This window comes from Diabrotica undecimpunctata, chromosome 3, assembly GCF_040954645.1.
Source record: "Diabrotica undecimpunctata isolate CICGRU chromosome 3, icDiaUnde3, whole genome shotgun sequence".
In the NCBI taxonomy this organism is placed as follows: Eukaryota; Metazoa; Arthropoda; class Insecta; order Coleoptera; family Chrysomelidae; genus Diabrotica; species Diabrotica undecimpunctata.
In genome coordinates, this window is record NC_092805.1 from 104,366,947 (window position 1) to 104,393,812 (window position 26,866).

The window sequence follows — 26,866 nt, forward strand, 5'->3', positions numbered from 1 at the left end:
AAAATGCTCCTGGCTGAAGAATGTAAGAGACTGGACAGGCATGGACACAAATTCGATACTAAGAACAGCTTAAGATAGAGAGCAATTTGCTGCAGTTATAGCCACCCTTCCGTAATGAAGAAGGAACCTTAAGAAGTGTAAACAGCATTTTATTTAAATTAATTTATTCAACAAAAAACATATATTTTAAGAATAGTTATTTTTATAATTAGGCATATTAGGCTACAAGTGAGTGAAATATTTTTTTACTCGGTATTGAAGTTTTTCTCACGAATTGTCAGCAACAGCCGGCAACGAGTGCTTAATAAAAGTCCAGTGATTAAAAATACAAGAATAAGATAAGTAAATATTGTATAATTTTATAAAATGTATTCTTTTCGCATATCCGATTTAGCAAATCGCTCTATGATTGCGTCAACATCTAGAGAAATTTCAGGATGCACATTGATGAGTGCTAAACCAGTTAACCTTTCCTGTGAAGTTCTATTTCTAAGCCAAGTCTTTAGATGCTTAAGCGTAGAAAAACTACGCTCTGTTGTTGCTGCACTGACTGGCAGTGTAATTAATATTTGCAGAAATATTCTGATATTTGGATACACATGAATATCGCAGTTTTCTAATACTTCTAAAATAGAATCAGGAAGTTTGCGATTATTTTGCACGACTCTTTTCCACTTTTGAATCCACAGTGAAAACTCTTGTTGTACTGTGCAATATGCAGTTGATGGTCCAATAATATCCTGGAAGGCGCCAATAACTTTTTTAATACAACTTTATCTTCTGGTGTGTTATCAGTTTTAGGTAAAACAACTCGAAGATTAAATAGATTCATAACTTCCGGTAAAAGTCGTTCTTCTAAATCAATTAAGATATTGTCTAAAATGGGTAAATAAATAGATCTTCGGAAATATTCTTCGCAAGAGTTAGCAGGTTGGTTTTGACGAGAAACTATACGAGGCATCTTCAATTCAATATCTAGTTGTTCAGCTATTTCCTTTACTTCATAGTAAAGTTTGCTAAAAACAGATTCAGCATTTGATCTTTTATTTTTAAGACTGCATTTAGTTTCCTCTATGGCCTCAGTAGCCTTCTTCAAATCTAATTTTGGTGACTGAAGAAGACAACTAAGTGATACAGTTGTACCTAAATCATCACTAAGATTAACTACTGAAATGAGAAATTCTGGGCTCCTAATAGTTTGCATTAATGAAAATGCACCAGTTGACGTTTTACTGTCCTTGGCGTTCTCCTTCTGAACCGACGTCTTCTTCTCGAATCGAATCGTAGGCGTTAACAAATGTGATGAAATCTTTTCTAATCTCATTTAAATTGAGATATCGCAGAGATATTCTTCTTTACAGCAAGAAATGATATCATTTTGAGTAGTTTAACTAATTATTGTAGCATTAGCCGGAGCAGTTTCCAAATGTTTACGCAGATCATTATCACCAGCATCTATCCTAAACCGAAGCAATGCTCTAAAATTGCCATCATTTTTCTCTGTATCATCACTGTTTACAATATTTTTATCATCTCTATGCCCTCTCAAAGAAATATTTTGTCTACCACAAAGAATAACAGTTTTTATTATTGGATTCAAATTCTTCCTATTTGCTTGATTCATTTCAACTCTTAACTTCTTGCTTATAGGGTTGATGGGTTTTAAATTATTTTTTGGAATTATTTGATTGATATTTATTTTTGTTTGGGGGGGGGGTCATGACCCCCTTAACCCCACCCCCCTTAGATCCGCCACTGAATGGCATGCTTGTGTAAACTGCTTAAAACAAAATTAGCACTTGTAAGGCTTTTTCTTGTGTGCACTGTCAAATAATTTCAAATCGTATTACCCAATAAACTGCTTAAAACAAATTTCGTACTTTAAGAATTTTCTCCAGTGTGCACACTCACATGACTTTTCAAATAACTTGCTCTAGTAAACTGCTTAAAACAAATTTCGCACTTATAAGGCTTTTCTCCAGTGTGCACACTCATATGTACTTTCAAATTATATTCGTGATTAAACAGCTTAAAGCAAATTTCACACTTGTAAGGTTTTTCTCCAGTGTGCAATCTCATATGTCGTTTTAAATGAGTGGCTCTAGTAAACTTCTTAAAACAAATTTCGCACTTGTAAGGATTTTCTCCAGTGTGCACACTCACATGCCCTTTCAAGTCGTATCTTCGAGTAAACTGCTTAAAGCAAATTTCGCACTTGTACGGCTTTTCTCCAGTGTGTACTGTCAAATGACTTTTCAAATAAGGTGCTTTAGTAAACTGCTTCAAACAAATTTCGCACTTGTAAGGCTTTTCCCCAGAGTGCACACTCACATGTATTTTCAAATTATATTCGTGAGTAAACTGCTTACAACAAATCTCGCACTGATAATAAGGTTTTTCTTTAGAATGCAATATCATATGTCGTTTCAAATGAGTTGCTCTAGTAAACTTGGTAAAACAAATTTCACACTTGTAAGGCTTTTCTCCAGTGTGAAGTTTCATATGATCATTCAAAGAACTTTTCTGAGTGAACTGCTTAAAACAAATATCGCACTTGTAAGGCTTTTCTCGAGTGTGCACTCTCAAATGATTTTTCAAATCGAATCTTCCAGTAAACTGCTTTAAACAAATTTCACACTTGTAAAGTTTTTTTCCGGTGTGTATTTTCATATGACGTTTCAAAGAACCTGCATGGTTAAATTGCTTAAAACAAATTTTACATTTGCAAATAGAATTTTTTAACGGTGTTTCTTCAGTGTTTGCACTGAATGTTTGTTGTTCTGCAGTACATCCAACTTCAGTTTTAATGATTTCCATTCTGTTCTGAGAAAAACCTAAAATAAAAATGAAAGAATAAAAATTAATTTATGTATAAACAGCAGGATAAAACAAATAGTAATAAAATTTAGTAAGAATGAATATAACAATAAATAAAACTGAAACGTACCAACACGCTGTTTTTGCCAAAAGATATGTTTTTTTAAGAAAAAACGAAAGAATTGTCAGAGTACCAACACCGAATATAGACGTATATAGAAGCAAACTTCAACGAAATTTTTTGTATATGCTGAGCGGAAACATTTTACTTTATTACTTGTGTTCCTGCAATACTAGGGAGCGCTCATGTGATCCCCCTCACCACCGCACAATCCTTCGCCTTCGTACCCAAACTACTACTACTACTGCTTCTGAAATATGAAAGAGTGAGGCTGGGAATGATTAGCCTTACATTTTTACATTTTATAAAATTACAGATCAAATCCTACTAGAAAATAAAATATTATTGTAACTTTTAATACTTTTTTATATCTGAATCTTTAAATGTGTAGAAATCTACAAATAATATAATAAAAGCAAAGACAGGTAAGATTTGATTCACGTACAGTGCGTCTGTATATCCGCTTATACGTATTTCATCCTAAAAGGAATCGACGGAGCGGCTATTTACAAACACTCTGAACGTGAAAACAATCTCTCCATACTCTGGTATTATTTTTTATGAGTACTAGAAACCAATTCGCTAAGGATTTTTGCTTAGTTGAGGAGATATGTTGTGGAATGCAATTTTAGATTCCCCATGTCTCTAATTACATCATTATCAACGTCTGTTTTGCCTTGCAATTCTTAGAAGGCACAGATTAAAGCAGAAATATGAATTTGGTTTCGACAAATAGTTTCCGGATTTATAATATAATAGAAATTATGCAGTCGTTATTTAAAGGAGTATTTTGAACTATACTAACCGTGACCATTTTTTCCTTTTGAAATTTGCTTCTATATGCGTCTATATTCGTTGGTACTAATATTGCTAATATACGGGACAAATTATTGTATCTACGTCATAGATATAAGAACAGGTTTGGAAGAAACTCTCTCTCCCACAGGTTATAGTTCATATTACATATATCTCTAAAAGATCTTTTAACAAAAATATTTTTTAATTTAATTTTTGAGTTGAATTTTTTATGCTGACATTGTATTAATTTTTCTCTATAGTAAAATGCAGAGCAGATCGTCACGACACGAAATAATTGGAAGAGTCTATTTACTCGACAAGGAGAGTCCGTTATGTGACATGTAAACACCCTAGATCATAAACTTACATGGGAAACTCACGTAAATCATGTATCACCAAAGTTAAGTACATGTAGCTATATAATACGTAATTTAAGAGAAACTGTCTCATTTAATATATTGCGAATGATCTACTTTAGTTTAGTCCAGTCTGTACTTCAGTATGGCTTAATATTTTGGGGTTGCTCATCTCATGTTGAACGGCCATTTATAGCACAAAAGAAAGTTTTAAGAAGTATGTATGGTGTTCCATTTTTAGATAGTTTTTTTAGAGATAGTAGAAGCCACTATTTAAGAAGTCTAATATTTTAACACTACCTAGCCTTTTAATTTTCAAATTAATATTGTAAATTGTGGAAAACAAGCTCAAGTTTGACAGAAATGAGGACATTCACTCACATGATACTAGAGGTAAATCAAATTTTCGACAACCTTTCTCTAGATTAGGTGTATCCCAGCATGCACCTGAATATATTGGAATAAAATGTTACAATAAAATAGTCAATATATTAACTCTCAGTAATTCTTCACATAAAGGTTTTCGCCAAACAGTGTATTCATTTTTAATGGTCAACACATTCTACAGTGTTGATGGATTTTTAAATTTTTAACATTTTTGCAACAATAGTTCTAAATTTGTATTTGTAACTTTTATTTCTTATTTATTTTATTGTAATCACTGTTTTATTTTAATCATGTGTACTTTTGCTATATGTTATATTTACTCTTTTGTACTAAAATTTTGACTAGTCCGATAAGATTTATACATTTTTTTTTGTAAGAATTGTGTAAGCTTTGTGGATGAATAAATTCTATCTATCTATAACATTTCATTTAATTAGTGGCATGAAATAGTTGGAAGACTTTATATTAGTGCGAAACTTTTAATAATTTTTATTAGAATAGTGGATATTATAATGAAATACTGGTTACTATTCACCAAAATAATCAATTTTGCTGGCTTTACTATGACATTTTCATTGAATTATGACAGCGTCTGTGCGACGTTGCCTTTTTCAGTGCGAAGTTTCAATCATTTTAAATGATGTAATGTACAACTTTTTCACAATGTGAAACAACAATTTAAAAAAGTCTAGTTTTCGTTTTGCTTTTATTCTGACAAAATGGTAGTGTTCTGATTATTATTGATATAACAAATAAAAATATGGTCTTTAATTTTGGAAAGAAACAGAAGAAAGGTTGCTTGTACAAAAAAAAGTTGTTGAAGCGGAGTTTCTATAATGGCGATGTAATACTTTTTCTATATAGTAAAATGCTGAGGCAATTGTCACGAAATAGTTGGAAGAGTCCATTTACTCGACGAGGAAAATCCGTTATACAATATGTAAACCTTTTAACGTTAGTTCTTAATAAATTAATTTTAAACCGTACTCAAATTTTATTTGAAATTATCTTATTTAATTTATATAATAATGAAGTTTACTATCAAATGATATTTATTTATATTTTATTATTAAATTTAATATTTATAAATTTAATAAACTAGCAAAGAAGGAAACTGTAACGGAGTCGGTAAAGCGACGAATACTGGCAATTGCCGTGACAGTGTTGCTGAATATTTGTAGTTTGTAACCAAAACCGCTTATTTTAAATTTTATTGGAATCAGAAGTGATAAAAACCTAGTATAATAAATACTAATGGAGTATTTTTGCCCATAAAATTTGTAAATCTGGTGGCGTTAGGAGCAAACATAATAATCTATTCAATTATTGTAATATAACATATAATTTGTTTAAAATATAAATAATGAAATTAGTTTATTCAATTTTGGAAATTATTTAGCAAGAGGTTACGTCTCAAAAACTCCCAATATTTTCCTTGATATTAAAAAAGAAAACAATGTCACCTAACCTATAATCTGTCTGGGAAGCCCACAATATTTACTATTTAAAAAATTTCATGTTTTCCTTATTATATTTTATTATTACAAATGTAAAACAAGATTAATATATCTAATCTAACCATACTCTGGTAACAACACAGTAATTTTGTGTGAAAAGTAGATAACGATAAAATGTTAAAATATTTAATTAAAAATCAAATTTTTTGTTTTCATAAAAAACGGCGCGTGGTACTTCGGGAGTGCCAAGAGAAGTGAATACTTCTTATAACGCGTTATTACTATGTGGGTTAATGGAATGTTATGTCTGCTTATTACTGAATTAACTTTGATCAAATGAAAGGTAGATATCGAGCACTGTTTATTAATTCAATCTTGCCTAAGTACTTTCGCTTCCTAGAGCATCTTCAGGGGCATTTCGTCAAATTTGGCCTATCCAGCAATCTGTAGAGAATGCCATAAACATAAAATTGTACATTACGCTACACGACACAACGACAAATGGTTTAATTTTTTTTTTTAAAACGGCGAAATTACATATGAATGAATGAATTCTCTCTCCTGATGCCAACCAATATGTAGTTTCGCCGTTTTTTTTTTTAATTTTAAACTGTTTGTCCTTGTGTCGTGTAGTGTAATGTACAATTTTATGTTTATGACATTCTCAAGAGATTGTTGGATAGGCCAAATTTGACGAAATGCCTTGGAAATGCTCTAGGAAGCGAAAGTACTTGGGCAAGATTTAATTAATAAACTGTGTTCGATATCTGCCTTTCATTTGATCAAAGTTCATTTATTCGAGTATTCAACCTTATATCAATCAATATTACTGAATTGTAAATATTTTTTTATAATAACACCACATATATAAGATCTTTAAAAGTTTTAAAAATCTTAATTATTTTCTTTAACCTTCCGTTACTCGCGCACGGTGTGTCAGACCGGCCCTGTAAATAGTTTCCAGTAACTCTGATTGTAGTGGGGATTTGGAATTGCTGCTCCAGATCCATATCCATATACCATACATACCATACCTCTTCAGTCGTCGCTCAACTATGGGTGAAGTATATGTGCAGTGTAAAAAAGAGCATTGTAATTTTATTATTAGGCAACACGGTCCACTACACCGAGTGCGAGTATTGTGTACACATTTTTGTGCTTTGGATCAGCCATCGAAAGTTTTACTCTGTAAGGTGATATAAGTTCTTTTTATTATTTTCAATGTTTATATATTATATAGGTATATTTATAGGTATACAGATATGGATTACGAGATGGAGAAACAAAGATTATTAAAATTATTTGAGGAGGTATCGACCGACGAGGAAATGTATGAAGATCTTTATAAACAAAATGAAATTGACCATTTAGAAGAACGATCTGAATGTAGTGATACTGAACAAGAATTTGAAGACGATCAAACAGAGGAAGAAACTGTTAGTTCCAGAAGGGAGCCGTACTTGACAGGTAAAGAAAAATTAACAAAGTGGAAAACACATTGTCCACCGAAGAATGTAGGAACACGCAGTACCAATATGTTTGTACGATTGCGAGCTATAAAAGAATTTGTTAAAACTCAATACCTATTGATATCTGGAATTGCATTTTTGACAAAGAAATGCTAAATCTGGTTGTTGACTGTCTCAAAATTGAGAGTGTTACAAATGATTACAACAGACAAAGAGATGCGAAACCTACCGACATTACCGAAATCAAAGCTCTAATTGGTCTTCTTTATCTTGCTGGTATTAGATAAGCAAACAACATGAGTTTAAGGTATCTCTGGAGAACAGATGGCACTGGCATTGAAACTTTCGGCTTGTAATGAGTAAGCCTAGATTTCAATTTCTTTTACAGTGTCTGCGATTTGATAAAATTCACACAAGAAATGAAAGAATACAAGTACATAAACTGGCTCCAATACGAAAATTGCTAGAAAAATTTAATAGCAACATTAAAAAATGCTATTCTCATTCTGCTTATGTTACCATTGACGAGAAACTAGAAGCTTTTCGAGGAAAATGCAGTTTGAGGCAGTAAAGTTTTAGCAAGCCGAATAAATATGGCATAAACATTTTTGCCATTTCCGATGTCAAACAGTTCTATACCAGCCACTTCGTCGGAAAACAACCAAATGGCCCTTTTAAAGTTAGTACAGCGACGCAAGACGTAGTAGAAAGACTTTGTGAACATATTTATGTGAGTAATAGGAATGGATAATTGGTTTTGTAGTGTCCCTCTAGCTGAACTTTGGTGGGTACGATTCGAAAAAATAAAAACAGTTACCATTAGAATTTGTACAAAATAATGGCCGACATTGGCTCTTCAATGTTTGGTTTTTACGACGGAATCACCTTAGTTTCGCATACCTACCACAAATAAACCTGAGATAATAATTGCATATGAGACGAAGAGCGGAGTAGATGTGGTGGATAAATTATGCGCGCAATATAATTGCGACCGTGCCACAAGACTATGGCCTATGGTTCCTTTTTTTAGTTTGTTGAATGTAGCAGGAATAAACTCTTGCAGTTTATACTAGTCTAAATGAAGAATCTAAAACACCACGTAAAGAATTTTTACTGCAAAACTCGATGTTACTAACCAGGGACTATCAAAAAGTCCGTCTATGTCTACCAACTTACCCAGAACCATCAGCATGAGGCTTAAAGAGATAAGTGATTCAACATGGGTTTCGATTGTATTGTCCAGCCGCCACATTTCCTTTTCTACTTTTTCTTGAACATGTAAAATGCAGTTCTGCCATGTTTATGGTGTAATTGGTGAAATTGAATTATGAAATAGATTCTTGGCATCTGAAAATTTGAAAGTGGTGTTCTTTCCTGCGACATCATTTTTAATATTTCCCCAGATGAGTTCTATGGGGTTTAATTCACAGTGATACGGAGGAAGCCTCAGTACCACTTTATTCTGTGATTTTGCCATTTCATCAATGACGTACTTATCATACGAATGTTTATGTTTTTTTACGATCGAAAGAAGCTGTATTTTAACCATATGTTCATCAAAATTTATATTTTTGAAACGGAGCTAATTCTGGATATCCCTTTTTTTAGATGAACTGGTTGGAATTTTCTCTATTTTACGTGAATGGTATGATGCGTTGTCGAGAACAATGATCGATTTGTCGTCTAATATGGGTAAGACATTGGAAAACCAATTTTCAAAAGATTGACCTGTCATCTCTTCATGGTAATCACCAGACTTATTCGACTCAAATGCCCAGAGTGCATTTGGAACAAACCCATCATTGCTACCAATGTGACAAATAATAAGCCTTTCGCCTTTTCCTAAAAATGTATAGTAATTATTATTCAACGAGCATGTAATGATGGCTATTATTTACGATGATGAAGTTTGCGATAGGAGCCGAAGGCAATTGTCGTAATTCATCAGAGTGAGTAGTAGCCATTAAATGCGAGTAGAATACTATACTTTTTCTAAGAACTTTTTTTATTTTAATAAGTAAAAAAATATAATTATCAACTACTCAAGATTAAAATTATAATTTACAAAAATAAATGTTGTTTACCAACGGTACGCGGCTAAATAATTTGTTGCCTACTATTAGTAAATGCTGTCGTATGTATTGTAAAAATACAACAAGAAATAGTAAATTCAAGTTCTATTCGTTTCCGAAAAATTATAAGCACAAATGTATGGTAAACTTTATGAGCACTGAATATTATGATAATTGTCAAAATTCATAGTAAACAAAGTATAGGTAAACGTAAAAAATATACTGACCCATTGTTACTATAGTCCCTTTTAGTCCTTTTACTTTTTAGATTCGGGAATATAAAACTTTAGATATAAATTATAATAATTGTTGTATTAAATAAACGATTTTAAGTAATTTTATTTAAAGTTCATATATGATTAATATATTAAGTGACATGCACCACTTGAACCTAACTTCAATCCGTGAGTAATGACCCAAGAGTAAGGAACTATTACTCACGGGATAAGTAGGTAATGGGTGTTATTATCTATTAAAAACTAGTGAATAATAGCATGTTATTAAAGGGTCGTAGAAAAAAGTACTTAAGTTTTAAAATTTAAAATATGTAGAATGTAACAATTTTAGTAAAGAAATTTAAAAATATTCAATAATTTTTTTTTTAATTTCCAAGTTTTTTGTATACCTATATTAATGGATCACTATGAAAACTAGCCAACTTTTCATTAAAGTAATATAATGTTGGAACAAACGCATATTTACAAAATTATATGATCATATATTCAGTAAATAAGATAATTGTGCACAATTTTCAAAAAAAAAAGATTAAAAAATATTACTGTCCCATATTTTCGAACCCAGTCTTGTACACTGTGTGCAAGTTTTTGATCACAGAAAATTCTCGCGAATAACGTAAGGTTAAAAATTTTGTTTAATGATATTAGTAAGTTTCAAAATTTATTAAATATAATATAGAATTTATTCATCATTTACATTTTCATTATTATCTTCTATTTATGTTTAATTACCTCATTTTGATTTTCATTATATTTCATTATAATGGATTATATTATAACTCCAGTCATTCGCGTAAAAAAAAGTAAGTAGACGTGAAGATAACCACGGTTTTAGTGACGTTAATCCAAAGGAGTATTATATAATGGTTTGTTTGTATGTGAAAATAAAATTATTGTTTTTGCTATTCTTCTCGCAGTCTTATCATGTTTTCTTATCTTTTAAATCTTCCTTGAACTTCTACAAATATTTCAAAATCAACATTAGTCAAATCGATTCAGTCGTTCTCGAGTTGTTATATTACCCTCATTGAGCATAATAAAAGGTGGTCATATCTGTCGTTTCATGGCAGCGGCTTTTTTAAACAAGACATTTTATAAGGAAAATACATAAACAAGAATGTTGAGCACCCAATAAAAAGCATTGCACATTAATCAATAATGGTTCTATATACTCCATATTGCTCAATGTTGCTGCTACGAATTGCTAAATATCGAGTGGGTATAGAAATTCAAGTCAATTTTTTATTGCAATAGTGCAATGCAACCATCAGAAATTGTAAGCAGATACATTAAACTTTTGTAGGAATCCCCAGTAGCTAGAAATCTTGGGACATATTAGTAAATTTTTTGAATAAAATATCATTTAATTCACAACACAATGAAGTTTGCTTCCATGTTGCTAAAAACGTTCGCACCCAGATAATCCTACTCCTTTGCTTTCTTTTTTACTTTTGTTTCTTGATAATAGCTATATAGATAAAAGCCGCCACTGCAAGAAAAATGTCCATAGTGAGTGCAGTTTGTAGAGTTCAGTATGATTCGATCGCTCATGAATGAAAGTACTGTCTAGTTTCTCCTTATCACTCAATATTGTAGTATCTAAACATGTTTTCCAATCAATGCTTGTTGCTGTTGCCATAAATTACTTGATACTTTATCGACCATCATTGCTCATAATTGACAAATTTTTGTTGTCCATGTAAGTGCAAGTGAAACAGAATTCATTGATATAAATTTCAGTTTCGTAGATGTCCTACTCTTTTGCATAATTATAATACCCAATATTGCTTAACTACTCATAGTATCTAATTGGTAGCTAAGTTTACAAATAGTTGAGAATTTTTGGGGCATACCCTCTAGTAATTACCAATTAAGTACAAACTAGTACCCAATTTTTGCTACTTGTCTTACCTGAGTTATCTTTTGGTTCAATTTTGAAGTGTTCCATATCTATTGATGACGATAGCTGACTCTCTATATCTTGTTGGTTACATTCAATAAACTCTTCCTTAATTTCAACTTTAAATTCCATAGCTAAGATATAAACTGAATAAATATATTGGAAACTATTATAATTAATGACAATAAAACATATCGCACCTTTAATAATAAAGTGGCATGACTCAATATTCTTGAATTTTAAGTTTTAGTTATAAAACGACCAAACATAGTACCCTCTATTGATTTAATGCTAAATACATGTTGAAATCGGAAACCTCTGTGAGTAGTTTTCTCCTTGGGTTGGTTTACCAAACTGTTTCATTTGGGCGGTTCAGTTATAAACTGACCCGTTTTAGTGTTACGTCAGCAGCGAAAGGAAGAGCGTGATCGTTCATTGAAACATTTAGGATTGTGTCAGTTTATTACTTAAACTTAAGATAAGTATTTTTTATTTCAATAATAAACAGGCATATTTGCAGTTGTGTCATTTTATATGGTATTGTGTATATTATCAAATATTTAGATAGATTAGTCTGTTATAATTATTTTGATAAAATCTCTGTCGTAATATTTTTAAGAAATTAATCAATTTAAAAAGTTATCATGGATGCAAATGCCGTATTATCGAGAGAAAAACTTATTACCAATATGGTCTCAATACTCAAAACTAATGATTCAGAGTTTAGCACAATTGAAAACAAAATATTGACTGAATTAGTTCATTCAAAAAATATTTTTTTTTTTTTTTTTTTTTTTATTAGAAAAAGATGTCGCATCCACCAAAAGGTTATTAGCGACGGAACAAAATATAAATAACATAGTTAAACACCTACAGATTATACAAAATGTTTATGGATCTGAGATAATTCACTATATTGTCACAGGAACAGTTTTGACCTAGAGCCTGTGGTAGAGTGTTTGGGATCCTGTAGCGCTGTCTTTCTTGGTCATATTTACTACAAATTGTTAAAAAGTGTTCGACTGTTAATCGGACGTTACACTGATCACATATAGGTGGATTTTTCTTTGTGAAAAGGTAGGAGTGCGTTAATCTGGTATGTCCTAGACGTAAACGCGCAACCGCAATTTGTTCTCGTCTATTGCGCGACGATGGAAACCACTGAGACACATCATTTTTAATTTTATTTAAATTGGAATTAGTTTGAGACCACTCATTTCGCCACAAACACAACACTTTATTTTTAAAATAAGCTTTTAAGTCAGTGGAAACACACTTGTCTATCGGCTCCGACAAATCATTTAAAATTGCCTCTCGTGCTATCCTGTCAGCTTCTTCATTTCCTGTTATTCCGACGTGTGAGGGAACCCATAAAAATTGGACGCTTCTTCCATGCTCATGAGCTTGGGAAAGCTGGTATTTTAGCAACTTTTCAAAAGGATGTTTGGGAAAAATGTGTTTTAATGAATTTAAGGAGCTAAGGGAATCTGTTATAATCAGGGCTTTTGTGAGTGTAAGCTCGTTAAGAAGTTTCACAGCACGGTATATGGCATAGAGTTCAGCTGAATATGTGCTGCATGCTGGGGGTAAACGGAAAAGAAGATTGTTTTCTGAAGAAACGATTGATGCCCCCACTCCGTCTTCGGATTTAGATGCATCTGTGTAGATTTTATGGTAGTCGGGGTACTTATTTATGAGGGCCTCAAACTTGGACCGAATTAGAGAATGATGTGTATTAGATTTATCTAAATACTCTAGAGATGCATCGCAAGTTGGTACATCGATCAGCCAAGGCTCGGGGTATTTAATATCCGAGGACAAAACCTCCGGAAAATTGATGTTTAGGTTTTGAAGAATGGATTTAATTCTTTCGTAATATGGTTTTTTAGTATAGCGAATACCTTGAAATAAGTTTAAATATTTATTTGTAAAAGTGTTTTGATGTATTGGCTTTGAAGTATTGCTCGCGACTGAGGCTGCATGTGATAGAGCGAGGTACATGCGGCGGTGATGTAGCGATGGTTCTCCTAAAAGAGCATAAATGCTGGATACAGGTGTAGTTGGGAAAGCCCCTAAGATTAATCTGAGACTTTTGTTATGAATAATATCTAATGATTTCAGTAGAGATTTATTAGCAGTGGAATAGGCAATTGCTCCATAATCTAGCTTAGAACGTATTAAAGTTTTATACAGGAGGAGTAGAGTGGATTGGTCTGAGCCCCAGTTTTTATTACAGAGAGATCTTAAAACATTTAATCTTTTATTACAGGAAAGGATTAGTTCTGAGATGTGATTTTTCCATGTTAACTTTGAATCGAAGATTAAACCCAAGAATTTGTGGTGATCTCTAAACTCCAGCTGTTTCTCATACATTCTTAGGTTAGGAGGTTGTGGCAAGGAACTTAAAGAGAATACGACTCCTATTGATTTTTCTACTGAAAATTGAAAACCTGTAAAGTTGGACCAATTTTCGAGAGTATCTAAAAAGTTTTGAAGGATTGATGACATTGAGGAAATATTTTTACCTTTAATAGATACCACTAGGTCATCAGCGTATAAACGAGCCTGTAAGGGTGCTTGAATGTTTTTGATGATGTCGTTTATTGCTACCAGAAATAGTGTTGGACTGAGTATGGATCCTTGGGGTGTACCATTTTCCAAACTATAAATATTTGAAAAGATATTATTTATTTTTACTTGAAAAGATCTGTTATTTAAAAAGTTTTGGATGAAAGCAAGGCCTTGAATATTCCATTTATGAAGTTGTCTTAAAATGTTGTATTTCCAAGCTTTATTAAATGCACGTTCTAAGTCAAAAAATATAGCAACACATTTTTGGTTTGTAGCAAGAGCTTCATGTATTTCACTTTCCAAATCTAAAATGTTGTCTGTGGATGACCGATCTTTTCTAAAGCCATTTTGCTCGGAGATTAAGAAATTAGAATTTTCTAAAACCCATGACAGTCTGGAGTTAACAATATTTTCTAGTAATTTGCAGGTTGTCGATGTCAGAGATATGGGTCGATATGATTCTGGGTCATATTTAGGTTTATTAGTTTTTAGGAAAGGAATGACTATTGCATTTGACCAAATAGCTGGCCATTGGTGGTGAAGCCAAATTCTATTGAATATGTTTAAGAGATACGTTATGGCTGAAACAGGGAGATGTTTCAGAAATGCTGAAGGAATATCATCAGGCCCCGGACTAGAGTCCTTCAAGTTAAGAATAGATGAGTTTATCTCTTGAAAAGTGATGGGATGGTTTAATGAATTGTTTTGTGCTTCAAACAGATAAATGGGATTTTGTTCGGCGAATTCTTTGGCTTTGAGAAAATTGGCCGTATACTGTTGATTCGATGAGTGGCCTTGATAGATTCTTCCAAAAATGTTTGCAATATCGCTGCTCGATGTTATGAAATTATTATTTTCTTTTAGCCCCGTGAAATTATATGAAGTATGTAAACCAGAAATTTTCCTAACTTTGTTCCAGACATCAGAGAGGGGAGTATTGCTATTAATTTCCGATACGTATTTGTTCCATGAAAATTGTTTAGCCGTTTTGACAGTTAGCTGTGCCCTTGCTTTTAGCATTTTGAATTTTAATTTATTTTCGGATGTTTTATGTTTTTTGTATCGGTTTAGGGATGATTTACTTTCACGGATTGCTGTAGCACAACGGTCATTCCACCATGGTACAGGACATCGGCCTTTAACAGATTTAGATTTACCAATAAATTTGTGGGCGGCGCTTAAGATAAGTTGATTAAACTGTTCTACATTCGAGTTAACATCGTCTGTTATATCCAAACTGGAAATGTTATTATCGATATATTGGGAGAATTTTTGCCAATTTGAATTTTTTATTCTCCACTTAGATGTGAATATGGGTCCTGATGAGGGATAATTATGGTTTCTAATTAGGATTGGAAAATGGTCACTACCATATGTATAGGTTTGAGCGTTCCAACTGAGACAATGAGCTAAATTTGGGTCGCAGAGAGTTAAATCGATGCATGAGGAATATCCTGTTGAAATATTGAATCTTGTAGGGCTACCATCATTAAGAAAATTTATATTAAGTTGATCTAAGATATCGGCAATACTTGAACCTCTGACAGACGTGTGATCTGAACCCCATATTATGTTGTGAGCATTAAAGTCGCCTAGAATTATACGAGGACGTGGCAGTTGCTCTAATAACCTGCAAAGGCTATCAGAACTGACTTGTTTGTCAGAAGGAAGGTAAACATTACAAATAGATACTAAACTGGTAGATATGATTCTGATAGCAACGGCCTCCAAATCACTGACTATTGGAATTTGTATCGCCTCGATGGATTTGTTTACTAGTATTGCTACACCACCGCTTGCACGACTTGCATCTGTACGGTCTTTGCGGAAACAAGTGAAATTTTTTGAATTGTACAACTGATTGGTCTTTAAGTTTGTCTCCTGTAGACAAATAATATCTGGAGAATATTCAGATAAAAGAAGCTGTAGCATAGGGAGACGATGGAAGAATCCATCAATGTTCCATTGAAGTATCGAGTTGAATGTTGTTAACAGATTCGGAGTTAGATGATACTGAACGATTGTCTACAGAAGAGTCACTATCTAAGTCAGAAATCTCTTTCCCTAAGTGGGTGTGTAGTTTCTTTTAAAGTTTTGTAAACTTACTTTTTGTAGATCTATCATTTGCATATTGATAGCTGCTTTGTAAAAGATGGAGTAAACCAGCCATATCAGTTGTAAATTCTTTAACGACGCTAATAGTGTCGGGGGAGCCTTGAACATTATCAATCAGTAAGGACAATTGGTGGAAATTTAAAACGAATGGTGGGGTATGATTATCAACGAAATTTTCAAGAGTTTCCCGTGTAGATTGAACTTTAGATGAGCGCGGTTTTTTTGGTTTGGAGAGTTTGGGTTTTGCAAACAGATTTTCTGATGAGATTGCTGAATCTGAAGGAGGCGTGTCGATCTCACCAATACTGCGTTTGATGGAAGAACTTGCGTTTTCGCAATTGCTATTAGAGTTTTCACTTAGATGATGTGGCTTTATTACATTTGGAAGTAATGGAGCAAACTCATTGGTAGTGACAGAAGTCGAGCTTGTAGTTTTATTTGTAAGATTGGTTGAATTAGTAGTTTCAAAAAATTGTGGTGATGTATCAGTTTTATTAGAATTTTCTGCAGTTGTATCTAATGGAAAAGGAGCTGGTAGATTGGAAAATATTGCTTCCGAAGTTTGTGAAAACGGTGTTGCCGCTGAATGAGGTCGATTAAAAGTGTTGCTATGAGTCGGAGTATTAGTAGTTTCTTTGTCGTGGAGATTTGTAGGTGTAGGTGATATGCTCGGATATAATAATGGATAACTTGATGACTGCTGGGTGTTTGGTACCTTGTGTAGTATACTTGTTGAAGCTGTTTGATTTGGTACTTCATTGTTTGACTCAATATGAGTTGATTCCGTTACTGAACTGGTTTTGCATTGGGATGATATGTGTCCTGTATTTTTGCAAATAAAGCAGGTGAGTGTACCTTGTGACAAAAATATGCAGTAAGGTGTTTGGTCGAAATTTATTAGAATAGAATCTGGAATTGGTGATGTTATAGGGCTTATATAAACTTGCCTCCGAAAGCTCAATATGTGACTATATTCGGGAAGAGTCGAGCTAATTTTCAGAAATGTTATTGGGGAAATAAGCTTTAAACCGATATTCTGTAATTCTTCAACTAATACTTGATGAGGAATTGACGGGCAGACTCCAGACAAGACTAGTCTTTCTGCTGGAGAGACAAGTCTTCGTGCTGTTACAACTTCGCCGAGTACTTCTATAGAGCCATGTTGTGTCATGAAGTTATCTACTACGGTTTTGTTTGCCAAATACATGCAGATTCTATTATAAGATAATCTAGATGAAAAAATAATATTTTTTGGGTTGATGATTGTACCCAAAGGAATGAGATAATCCTGCAGTTTAGCATTATCGATACAACTAAAAACAATTGCTTGGTTCTTACTCGGAAAATAATGTGAAGCGGCTGAAGCATAACTATTTGTGATATTCGAACGTTGATTTACTGGACTGGTTAGATCTGAAGGTGTGTTTACATTGTGTGAAGTCATTTTAAGCTGCGGTGGCGAAGGCCTTACTCCGACTCTGGTAAATGAAAAACCAGTCGCATGCTACCATAAGCTACTTATAGCAGCTAACCTCACAAAATGTTTGTACGGTAGTGTATATTTATTATTTGACGTTTTCTTTTCACAATAATAAAATAATAATTACGTATAGATGACTTACGTAGTAGTATCTAGTAGATAAACACTTTAATTTTAAAAAACTATTTAATAAAACCACTTGTTTTTATTAAAAACTAGGAGTACGCTATCAGTACTACTTAACCGTACCTTGCCAGGGCCGGTCTCTCAAAAAATATTGTAAGTAGCAAAAACATTTTATGTTTTTACTATTAAGAATTGCGTTTTCGTTGCAGCTGTGTTCAAATAATTTAACTAATCAGAATTTTGTTCTCACAGGAAACAATAAAGATCATGTACAAACCCAACATCTTCTAAAGAAAGTTTAACTGTGGAAACCATTGGATGTGCAGAGGTACAATAATTATTATATCATATTGATCGTGATTTGTATTTTTTTATAGGCATGAATTATAAGTTTTTACAATTACAATTTTATATTGTTTTAGGAGTTTATGTTTTGTTACAAAGACAATCCAGAGGAAAACTATCGTAAGTGTAGTAAACGGCTAAACAATTTGTATGTATTTTTAACCCTGATAATCCTACTAAAATTCACATTAACTGAAAAGAAACTGAACTATTATGTTTCGCCATGTCATTATAATGGGAGTCATGCAGATGTAAGTGACAACGATTGTACCTACAAAGTTGAGTAGAAGGGTCATCAAAGGAACTTATCAAACAGCAGCTCCTGCACTAGCGATTCCTTATCTGGTGATTTATCTTCTAGTTCTTCGCACTCATCCGCAAAAAAAGAAACATCAACGACAGTTAAAAAGAGTAAAAAACCCATTTACGAATCAAGTAAATGTATCAATCAATTGAGGCTCGAAGTATTAAACCACCTTGCCTTGAGAAATGATGTCTAAAGTGCAGAGAGAAAATCAGTGAGGATGCAAGAAATATAAAACTTTTAAAAAAAGTAGATCAACATGGCTTCGTAAAAAATGATAACAGAGGTATGCATGGAAGTCATAATTAAAACTGCAAAAACTCAAGTCCTCCTTTAACAGTTCATGAGGTTACTTTTGAGTCATTTACGGATCTAAAATGGCTTAAAGAAGAATGAGGATACAACTAGTGATGGTCAGAATCGATTACTTATGGGAATCAGTTACTGGGGAATGGAGTACAGTAAGGAATCGGATACTTTATTGAGTACTGAGTACCGAGTACTGTGGCTATCAGATTTTGAATAAATAGTCGGTTTGTAAATCTTTATCTATGATTTTTTTAATTATTTGTGTGGATTTTACATATATGTTTCATTTTGTTTTATAATAAATATAATTTTTGCAAACAAATAAAAAGGTATCTAAGGTATTTAGATAGGTATCACAAAAAATAGACTAAAAATTATTTTAATAAAAAAGCGTTTAAATATATTATTTGGTTCAAGTTTTTGGTATAATTAAAGTAATTATTTAGCTAATTAATAACAAAACTCTCAGTATTATCCTATTGTCTATAAAATAAAAAACAGTTTAAATATTAAATGAACATTAAAAATAGAAATTGAGTATAAATAAAATAAAAAAAAAATCATTCTAGAATATATCACAAAAAAATAAAACAAAAACTATCTTAAGAATAAAAACTGTTTAAAAATATAATTTTGTCCAAGTTTTTTGGTAATAGTCGGTTTCGACGATCATTTGTTAATTGCCCTGCCTTCGAGAAGACTCTTTCAGATGGAACTGATGTCCCAGAAACAGATAAATATTTTTGTACCAGTTCATATAATTCTGGAAATATACCGCTATACTCATTCCAAAATTGAAAGGGGCATTTCGTTCTATCCAACATCGGTAGTTGTAAATATTGTTTTACAATAATTAATGCAGTGGCCGACGGTGTCTCTATGGATTTAGTATGAGACATTTTGCTGTCAAAATATGCCCATAAATTCTTACTGGGATCAGAAACTGTAGTGGAACTTGAGATATATTGATTTTGAGGTTCAACATTATTTTCTTTATTAGCATTCTTGATGTTTAGCAGTCTTTTCACCTCGTCAGTTAACCATGCTGTTGCATTTTTAGCATTTTCTTCTGTCCCGAAAGCCAACGACTTAAAGCGAAGGTCAAGTAATGTAGCAATGGCCACAATTTTGTCGGTCTCCAAAGGTGCAAGTCTTCTACCTATGGTTTCTAAAAGCGAACTTTTTAATTTAATCCCAACCGGTGTTGTCGCAGTTATATGCTTTAAGCTATGTTTGAGTCCTCTGATCAACGGAATAATTAATGAAATTGTCGGAAACTTTTCTGCCGACAACATAGATGTCAGGACTTCAGCTGGTTTAAAAATGGGTACACAATCCCAAATAATACTCCATTCAGTAGCATCTAAACCTGTAGGGGCCTTGGGCAAACTTGTTAATGTTAATGGATCTTTAATTTCCAATAATCTTTCTAGCATAACTAAACTAGAGTTCCATCGTGTTGAAACGTCCTGCTTGACTTTTAAAATTGGAAAGAACATTTGTTCTTGCGTACTAGTCAATTTCTCATTGGCAACCACACTGTGCTTAAAATACCCAACAAGAGTCCTACATTTTTTTAAAATAACAGATAATTCATCATTTTGTTTTAAACTATCTACAACACATAAATTTGAAGTATGTGCAACACAAGGGTGGTGGTGTTTTTTCAAAAATTCATTTATTGCACATTTTACGTTACTGCCGTTATCAGAAACAACAGTAACAATCTTACTTATTATTTCCCATTCATTTAAAATTAGCTTTATAGCGTTGCTTATATTTTCCCCCGTGTGGTGTCCTAAAATTTCGGTTGTAGATAATACTTGAGAATTTAGTTTATTATTATAAACATAGTGGCAAGTTAGACTTATGTACTCTTTGTTACTGTCAGATGTCCATAGGTCTGTTGTCAAAGAAACATATTTTATTTCTTTGAATAGTTCTTGATGACCTTACCTCAGAATATTTATTACTTAAAAGAGTATTTGTTAAATATTTTCTACCTGGAATTTTATACAGGGGGTTTAAATTATTAACAAGCTCTCTAAATCCCCTATTTTCTACAAATGAAAATGGTTGATAATCTAAAACTATCATTTTAAGTACACTATTATCTATTTTAAACTTTACGTCATCACTAAGTTCAGTAGTGCAGGGACCTCCAAATAATCTTAACTCTTTTATTCCTTTCGCAGGGGGCTGGGTCTGAGGTTTCGGTTGATCTGCTACATTATGAGGGACATCTTCTGTGGCTCGGCTGCACGAACGTTGATTGATAAAATCCAATTGCAATGGAAGAGTTTGATCATCGGGACCTTCAACTGCTTCTTTAAGTTGAAATGGATGTATTTTTGTTAAATGTTTTTTTAAGTTGGTTGTACTGCCATAATATTTAAGGATTTTTTTGCAAATAGAACATTCAGCCTTAGTTTTATTATTTTTTTTGAAAAAATCCCAAACTAACGAGTTTTTCATTTTGAACTTCAGTTGACTCTACAATTTTTAAAAAAAGTTGAATTAATAATTACTATTTTGGCTAATTATGGTAGAGAAGTGACAATATAACAGGAACTGTTATTAATAACTGGTTACTGACAAATAACAGTGGCTATTAGTTATCCAATAAATAAGTTACCAGTTATTCAGTTATTTTTTATCATTATTTAAGTCTAAGTATTTATCATATTTTTTAAGTCAGTTGCTTGCCTAAACGATCATGCGGTCCGGTATTACTCGCTTCTAATGCGTAATTTTCGCATTTTAACTATCTGAATAACCGTCTACCAGAATAACAGTTAATATTTTAACGCTAATGTACGTTACTGGAGTAACTACTAAGTATAGCTAGTTACTTAGTAGTTAGTTACTTAGCTACTTGAAAAATTAGCGTTAAAATATTGACTGTTATTCTAGTAGACGGTTATTCAGACAGTTAAAATGCGGAAATTACGCTTTAGAAGCGAGAGTAACAAATATCCGTAGATATAGATACCTAAGCCATATTACATAGTAATTATTTAGTGACCACTTATTTATCATTTTGGGAGTACCTAATGTGTGTACCTAACCTGAATACTGTTAATATTAAAGTAAAAATAGGTATATATTAATCTTTAAGCAGAATTTAACTTATTCTGCATTTTTTAACATTATTAAAATTTTAATATTTCGACATAATTTTAAAGAACATTAAAAATTTTTCTCGATATCAATTGCTTCAACATCTGACATAGTAACAATTTTATTTCCAAATTTCCTAAAGGCAGAATTCTAAACAATTTTCGGATTTGGAATAAAATCCAAGTAAGCATTTTGTTATCCTTTTCTTATTTCGAAATCAAAATTAATGTCAACAAAAAATGCAAATGCATTATATTGTTGTATGATGTCAACAATAGAAATAAAGAGAATAGCAGGCATAGGATGAATAAATCAGTAATAGCCTTTCGTAGAAAGTCACAAATCTGATTAGCATATTTTATTTTGACAATATAATCTGATAAAGATGGTTAGGATGGTTAGATGTAAATTGCTGCCTGGTATTTCCAATAAAAATTAAAAACACTTTTTAAGTCCAATATATATATATATATATATATATATATATATATATATATATATATATATATATATATATATATATATATATATATATGTTTTTGTTTTTAGTCAATAAATGCAAACTGATGATATTGTTTGAAAAAAAAAATGTTAAGCGACCTTTCAGTAAACTATTAACTAAGTAAATGATTTGAATTTTAAGATCCTATTTTTTCATCAAAAGAAATTAATAAAATGCTTGTGAAATGAAAACAAGACATCGATTTATTCTGAACCAGCCTTGTATTGGCACATATTAAAAAATATTACAATTTTAAAAATTTTTGTTTGCACCAACCTGTAAATATTTACAGTAAAATAACACGTCTTCAAGATTTCAATATTAGTTATTTCTAAACTTTTATAAAAATTTTTACCTAGAGGTATATAAATAGACAAATTTTCTATTGTGTGTGACCCTTATTCAAGGACAAACTCTAAGCCGCTTATGTAAATATTAGGACTTCCAAAAAGAATTTGCTCAGACTTTCACTTGAATACCTTAAATAACTGATAACTATTTAATTAAAATATCCTAAACACATTACTAAATTATGATTTTCCTGCAATGAACATAAACGATAGATATATTTGTGTATTTGACATTCAATATTCAATGTAAGCTTAATATACGTCAGTGTTGCCATATGGTCAATTATTTTATACTATCACATCTAAATTATGGGCAAGAGCACTTAATATAATTATATGAATTAAAAATTGAAAACAAACAAAAATGTAAATAATTTGGTTAAATGTTACTTGGCTCCCCGGGGCAACAATAAACGTAGCCATTATAATAAAATATTTTGTTTTTATATTATTGTTTCTGGCTGCATTGCTAACTATATCAGTTTACGAAATAATTGAAAATTATATCAATAATTTACAAAATAATTTACAATATTTAACTACATTTAAAGTAAAAAATAATATTCTATGAATGCTTTTTAATATAAATTCAAAAATTGTGGCTTCTCTTAACAAAGCATATTTCGTCAAAGTATCATTTTAAAAACTTATATAAGTACTTTATACAAACAAAAAATGGTAACACTGTGAGGCCCAACCAAACATATAATTCAGATGCCAAGGTAATGATCTTATGATCATTGCATGAAATTCATATATAACCACTCTTTCTTAATACATGTTTCGGTTCTTTTTAAAAAAATTTTGATAATTTTTTTGTTAAAATTAAAACACTGAAATAATACGAAAATTGCTGGTTTTATATTACTTATTTTTTTAACTGAAAATGTTTTCTTTAAAATAAATTATTATTAATAATAAAATAAAAAAAAGTTAAAAGATTTGATTACACCATGCTTAAAAAAAAGCAGTCCAGTGATATACAAAAACAAAAAACGCACATGCATTATTGGTATACGAAACAAATACAGATTTACTTACAACAACAAACGATAACCACCAACTCTTATCCTATAATTCCACTATTTCCACTGTTAAATTAACAGTCTTGACACTCGATGTAAAATTAAACACTTTGTAATATTCTATCTAATACCGATTTCGAACCATAAAATAATCACTAAATACTCATCACTCAACACTCAATTGTATAATAGACTGTAAGTACTGTAACTCAGACCGTTCTATCAAGTTCTATATTCGGCAGGTATTCAGTACTCAGTACTCAATCGGTTTCCAGTTCGAGTACTCAAGTACAATTGATATTGTAAGGAATCGGATACTATTCGATTCCAGTATTCAAATACTCCCATCTTTAGATACAACTACAATATTAATACTGAAGGACATGCCATAGTGTGGCATGCCATAGGACGTGCCATAGGGCATGCCATCCATTTAGCCTCTGTTTTATAAAAGTTGTATAAACAGGATACTTTTCTAGAAATTAACATACAAAACAAAAGAAAGAAAATGCATGTCTTGGAGGTTATAATTTCTGTATGTGCATGTGAGTAAAAAAAAAATAGAATTAAGTGAAAATAAGAAAAAGATCTCCAAGAGCTAATTTCCAAGAATCTTGTTCCAAATTATTATGCAGAATTATAAAAATGTATGCTTAAATAAATTTTTTTAATCACTGTTATCATGTATGCCCAATGTTTATTTAGAGTCTGCAGAAATAAATAATTGTTTGTCTAATCTTTACATCTTTTATTTTATGGGCCTAGGAATAGAACTTTTATTCATTTTTATAGGCATTACTAAATTAAATTATAATATAAAATAGAAGTATTTTGAAATAGTCCTTATGTTGTAGATTTACTTTCAGTCATAAATTGACACATTTGTTAATAATACTGTCATGTTAAAAAATTTTTAAAGAGACAAGTTATTTTTTAATAAAAAAAATCAAAAGTTCAATTATAACAAAATTCTTTTTGGTGAAAATTCAACAAGGTTCTTTTTGGTGAAATGTATTGCCTTAGAAATATTATAGGTTCGGCAGCCACAATAATACACAAGAGATAACAGAAATCATAGAAACATTTTTTGAGTTTTCCGCAAAATCATATTTTTTGAGTTGTGCCACTTTAGCATTAAGAGTGTGATATGGTCTCAGTAGCATACAGTATTCATTGTTTATATGACATTCAAGAGGTTGGTCCTATAATTACCATAGACTAGATACTATAAAACTCAGCGATTTTGTTAATAACAATAATAGGGCTGTTTAGAAAACTAAAATTGCAGACTAAATACTCAAATGTTAATTTTATCAAAAGTAACGAAAGAGAGTAAAATTTAATCTTTTTATTAGTTTAGTTGTCCCCGCTTAATGTACATAAATTCCTTTTATTTACTTACTCTCCTCAATTGCTTCCTTTCTTCTAAAGGTATAACTTGGGCTTCATCGTTTATTTCCGTTTTTATAGGGTATTCCTTTAAATCTAAGTAATTGAATATATCATCTGTATAAAACTGGTGTTTTAGTTCTTTTTTAACTTCAGTTTTAAAAGTACCAGGAAGAGCATCACATACCTCATTATTATACATTTCTATTTTACTGGGCTCCTCCCTGACTTCTTGTTTTACTTCCATTTGATGAATCAAAGAATATGTGGTAAATGAGGTTAATGACTAGTTTGGGGCAGTGCTATTATATCGCTGGATTAAGGTTTGTATGGGTATCTATGATTTAGAGGCAAAGCAAAAAATATAGAAACTTATCTATGATAGAAAGCGTCTATATTCTTTTTCTTTGGCAAAAGTATAGAGAAAGTGCCGATGAAGTTAGCTACAAATGAGGGACAGATTTGTATTTGGCAGTGTTGCCATAACACAAATAAATCACAAAAGAGCATGCGATATAATATTAATTAATGTTACTTAACATTCTTTTTATGTTCACCGAGACATTAAAGTAGACACTGAAAAAGTAATAGAGCGATTTGTACGTCAGCGAGCCATACGACTCGAATTTGTTGTATGAGGCTTAGTGTACAAGAATAATTTTTGTTCTAGAAAAATAAAGTAACTTGACCAATATTATTCGTCTCTTATTTATGGTATTTTATTTTCATAAACTAAACTACATTTCTTTCTTTGCACTTGTTAGACTTTATGGTTAAAATTTGCTAATTTTTTGTTGCTAGACATACCTTAATACTCACCATTTTAACCCTAATTTTTCAAAGGTTCATGTCTACCCCCCAAAAATCGGTCCTGGATCCGCCCTTGGTTAAGTAATCATTTAGGGGCAGATGATTAGTTGAGTTTGTGATTAAACTAATCATTAAAGGAATATTTTAACCCACTTTTACAAAATTACTATACAAACACCACTGAAATTAAACAAGCAAAGTAGAACAGAGTTATTTGCTGTAATTGAAGTTCAATATACATACTTAACTGTTTTCAAATACTTTGACAATCTTACTCAATGCACAAAAGTAGGCATCTTTTAAAACCAACAATTGATGGATTGAAGAAATGGTCATTTATGCACTATCTTTAAATTCTTTGCCAATGGTTTCTATTGTATTGCTCAACAAGTATTACAAAGATTATTAATTCCTAATGTACAAACTAGAGTTGAGATTGACAATCTGATTAGAAGAAATTGTCAATGGATAAGGCTTTATAATGATGATTTTGCACCTCGTTTTAGAATACCTAATACACCTTATGATTAGGATATATCAGATTAAACTTGCACTGTCTTAGATACAAGATAAAATCATTAGAGACAATGACGAAGAGTTTTAAATTGATGAAAATATAGATGAACACAGAGTCATAAGAGTTCAAATATTTTCATTTTGACAAGCTACAAAACACCAAAGTTTCATTTTGTACACTGTTGATGAAGAGAATGATGCGATGGGCCCACAGAAGACCCGATTAGCGGGTACTTCTATATTATTGAAGTAAACAGCACTCACTAGATTATTATTAGATTTCTTAATAGT

At 31.6% G+C, this 26,866-nt stretch overlaps 2 protein-coding genes across 5 annotated transcripts in view; one reads left to right on the forward strand and one right to left on the reverse strand.

Moving 5' to 3' along the window:
- Nucleotides 1-21,178, forward strand: part of LOC140437138 (uncharacterized) — an 86,757-nt gene extending 65,579 nt beyond the window's left edge. Inside the window, exon 3 of one of the 2 annotated variants that reach the window (XM_072526475.1) lies at nt 21,059-21,178. In XM_072526475.1, coding sequence (XP_072382576.1) covers nt 21,059-21,072 — 14 coding nt within the window. In that variant the 3' untranslated portion in view covers nt 21,073-21,178. Of the gene's footprint in view, nt 1-3,996; nt 5,404-21,058 lie in introns of those variants that run through there. The other variant, XM_072526474.1, reaches the window with a different exon arrangement.
- Nucleotides 1-25,684, reverse strand: LOC140437139 (E3 SUMO-protein ligase ZBED1-like). Of its 3 annotated transcripts, XM_072526476.1 has the most exons (3): nt 25,263-25,684; nt 11,625-11,747; nt 2-2,834 (listed from the first exon to the last, which is right to left on the reverse strand). In XM_072526476.1, the coding sequence occupies exons 2-3, from the start codon at nt 11,743-11,745 to the stop codon at nt 1,882-1,884; spliced, it is 1,074 nt and encodes a 357-aa protein (XP_072382577.1). In that variant the 5' UTR covers nt 11,746-11,747; nt 25,263-25,684; the 3' UTR covers nt 2-1,881. The 3 variants fall into 3 exon arrangements, with proteins under 3 accessions (XP_072382578.1, XP_072382577.1, XP_072382579.1); XM_072526477.1 differs by lacking the exons at nt 11,625-11,747; nt 25,263-25,684 and adding an exon at nt 8,582-9,046 and having other exon boundaries at nt 1-2,834; XM_072526478.1 differs by lacking the exons at nt 2-2,834; nt 11,625-11,747 and adding an exon at nt 19,254-21,356.
- Between the last annotated feature and the right edge of the window lie 1,182 nt (nt 25,685-26,866).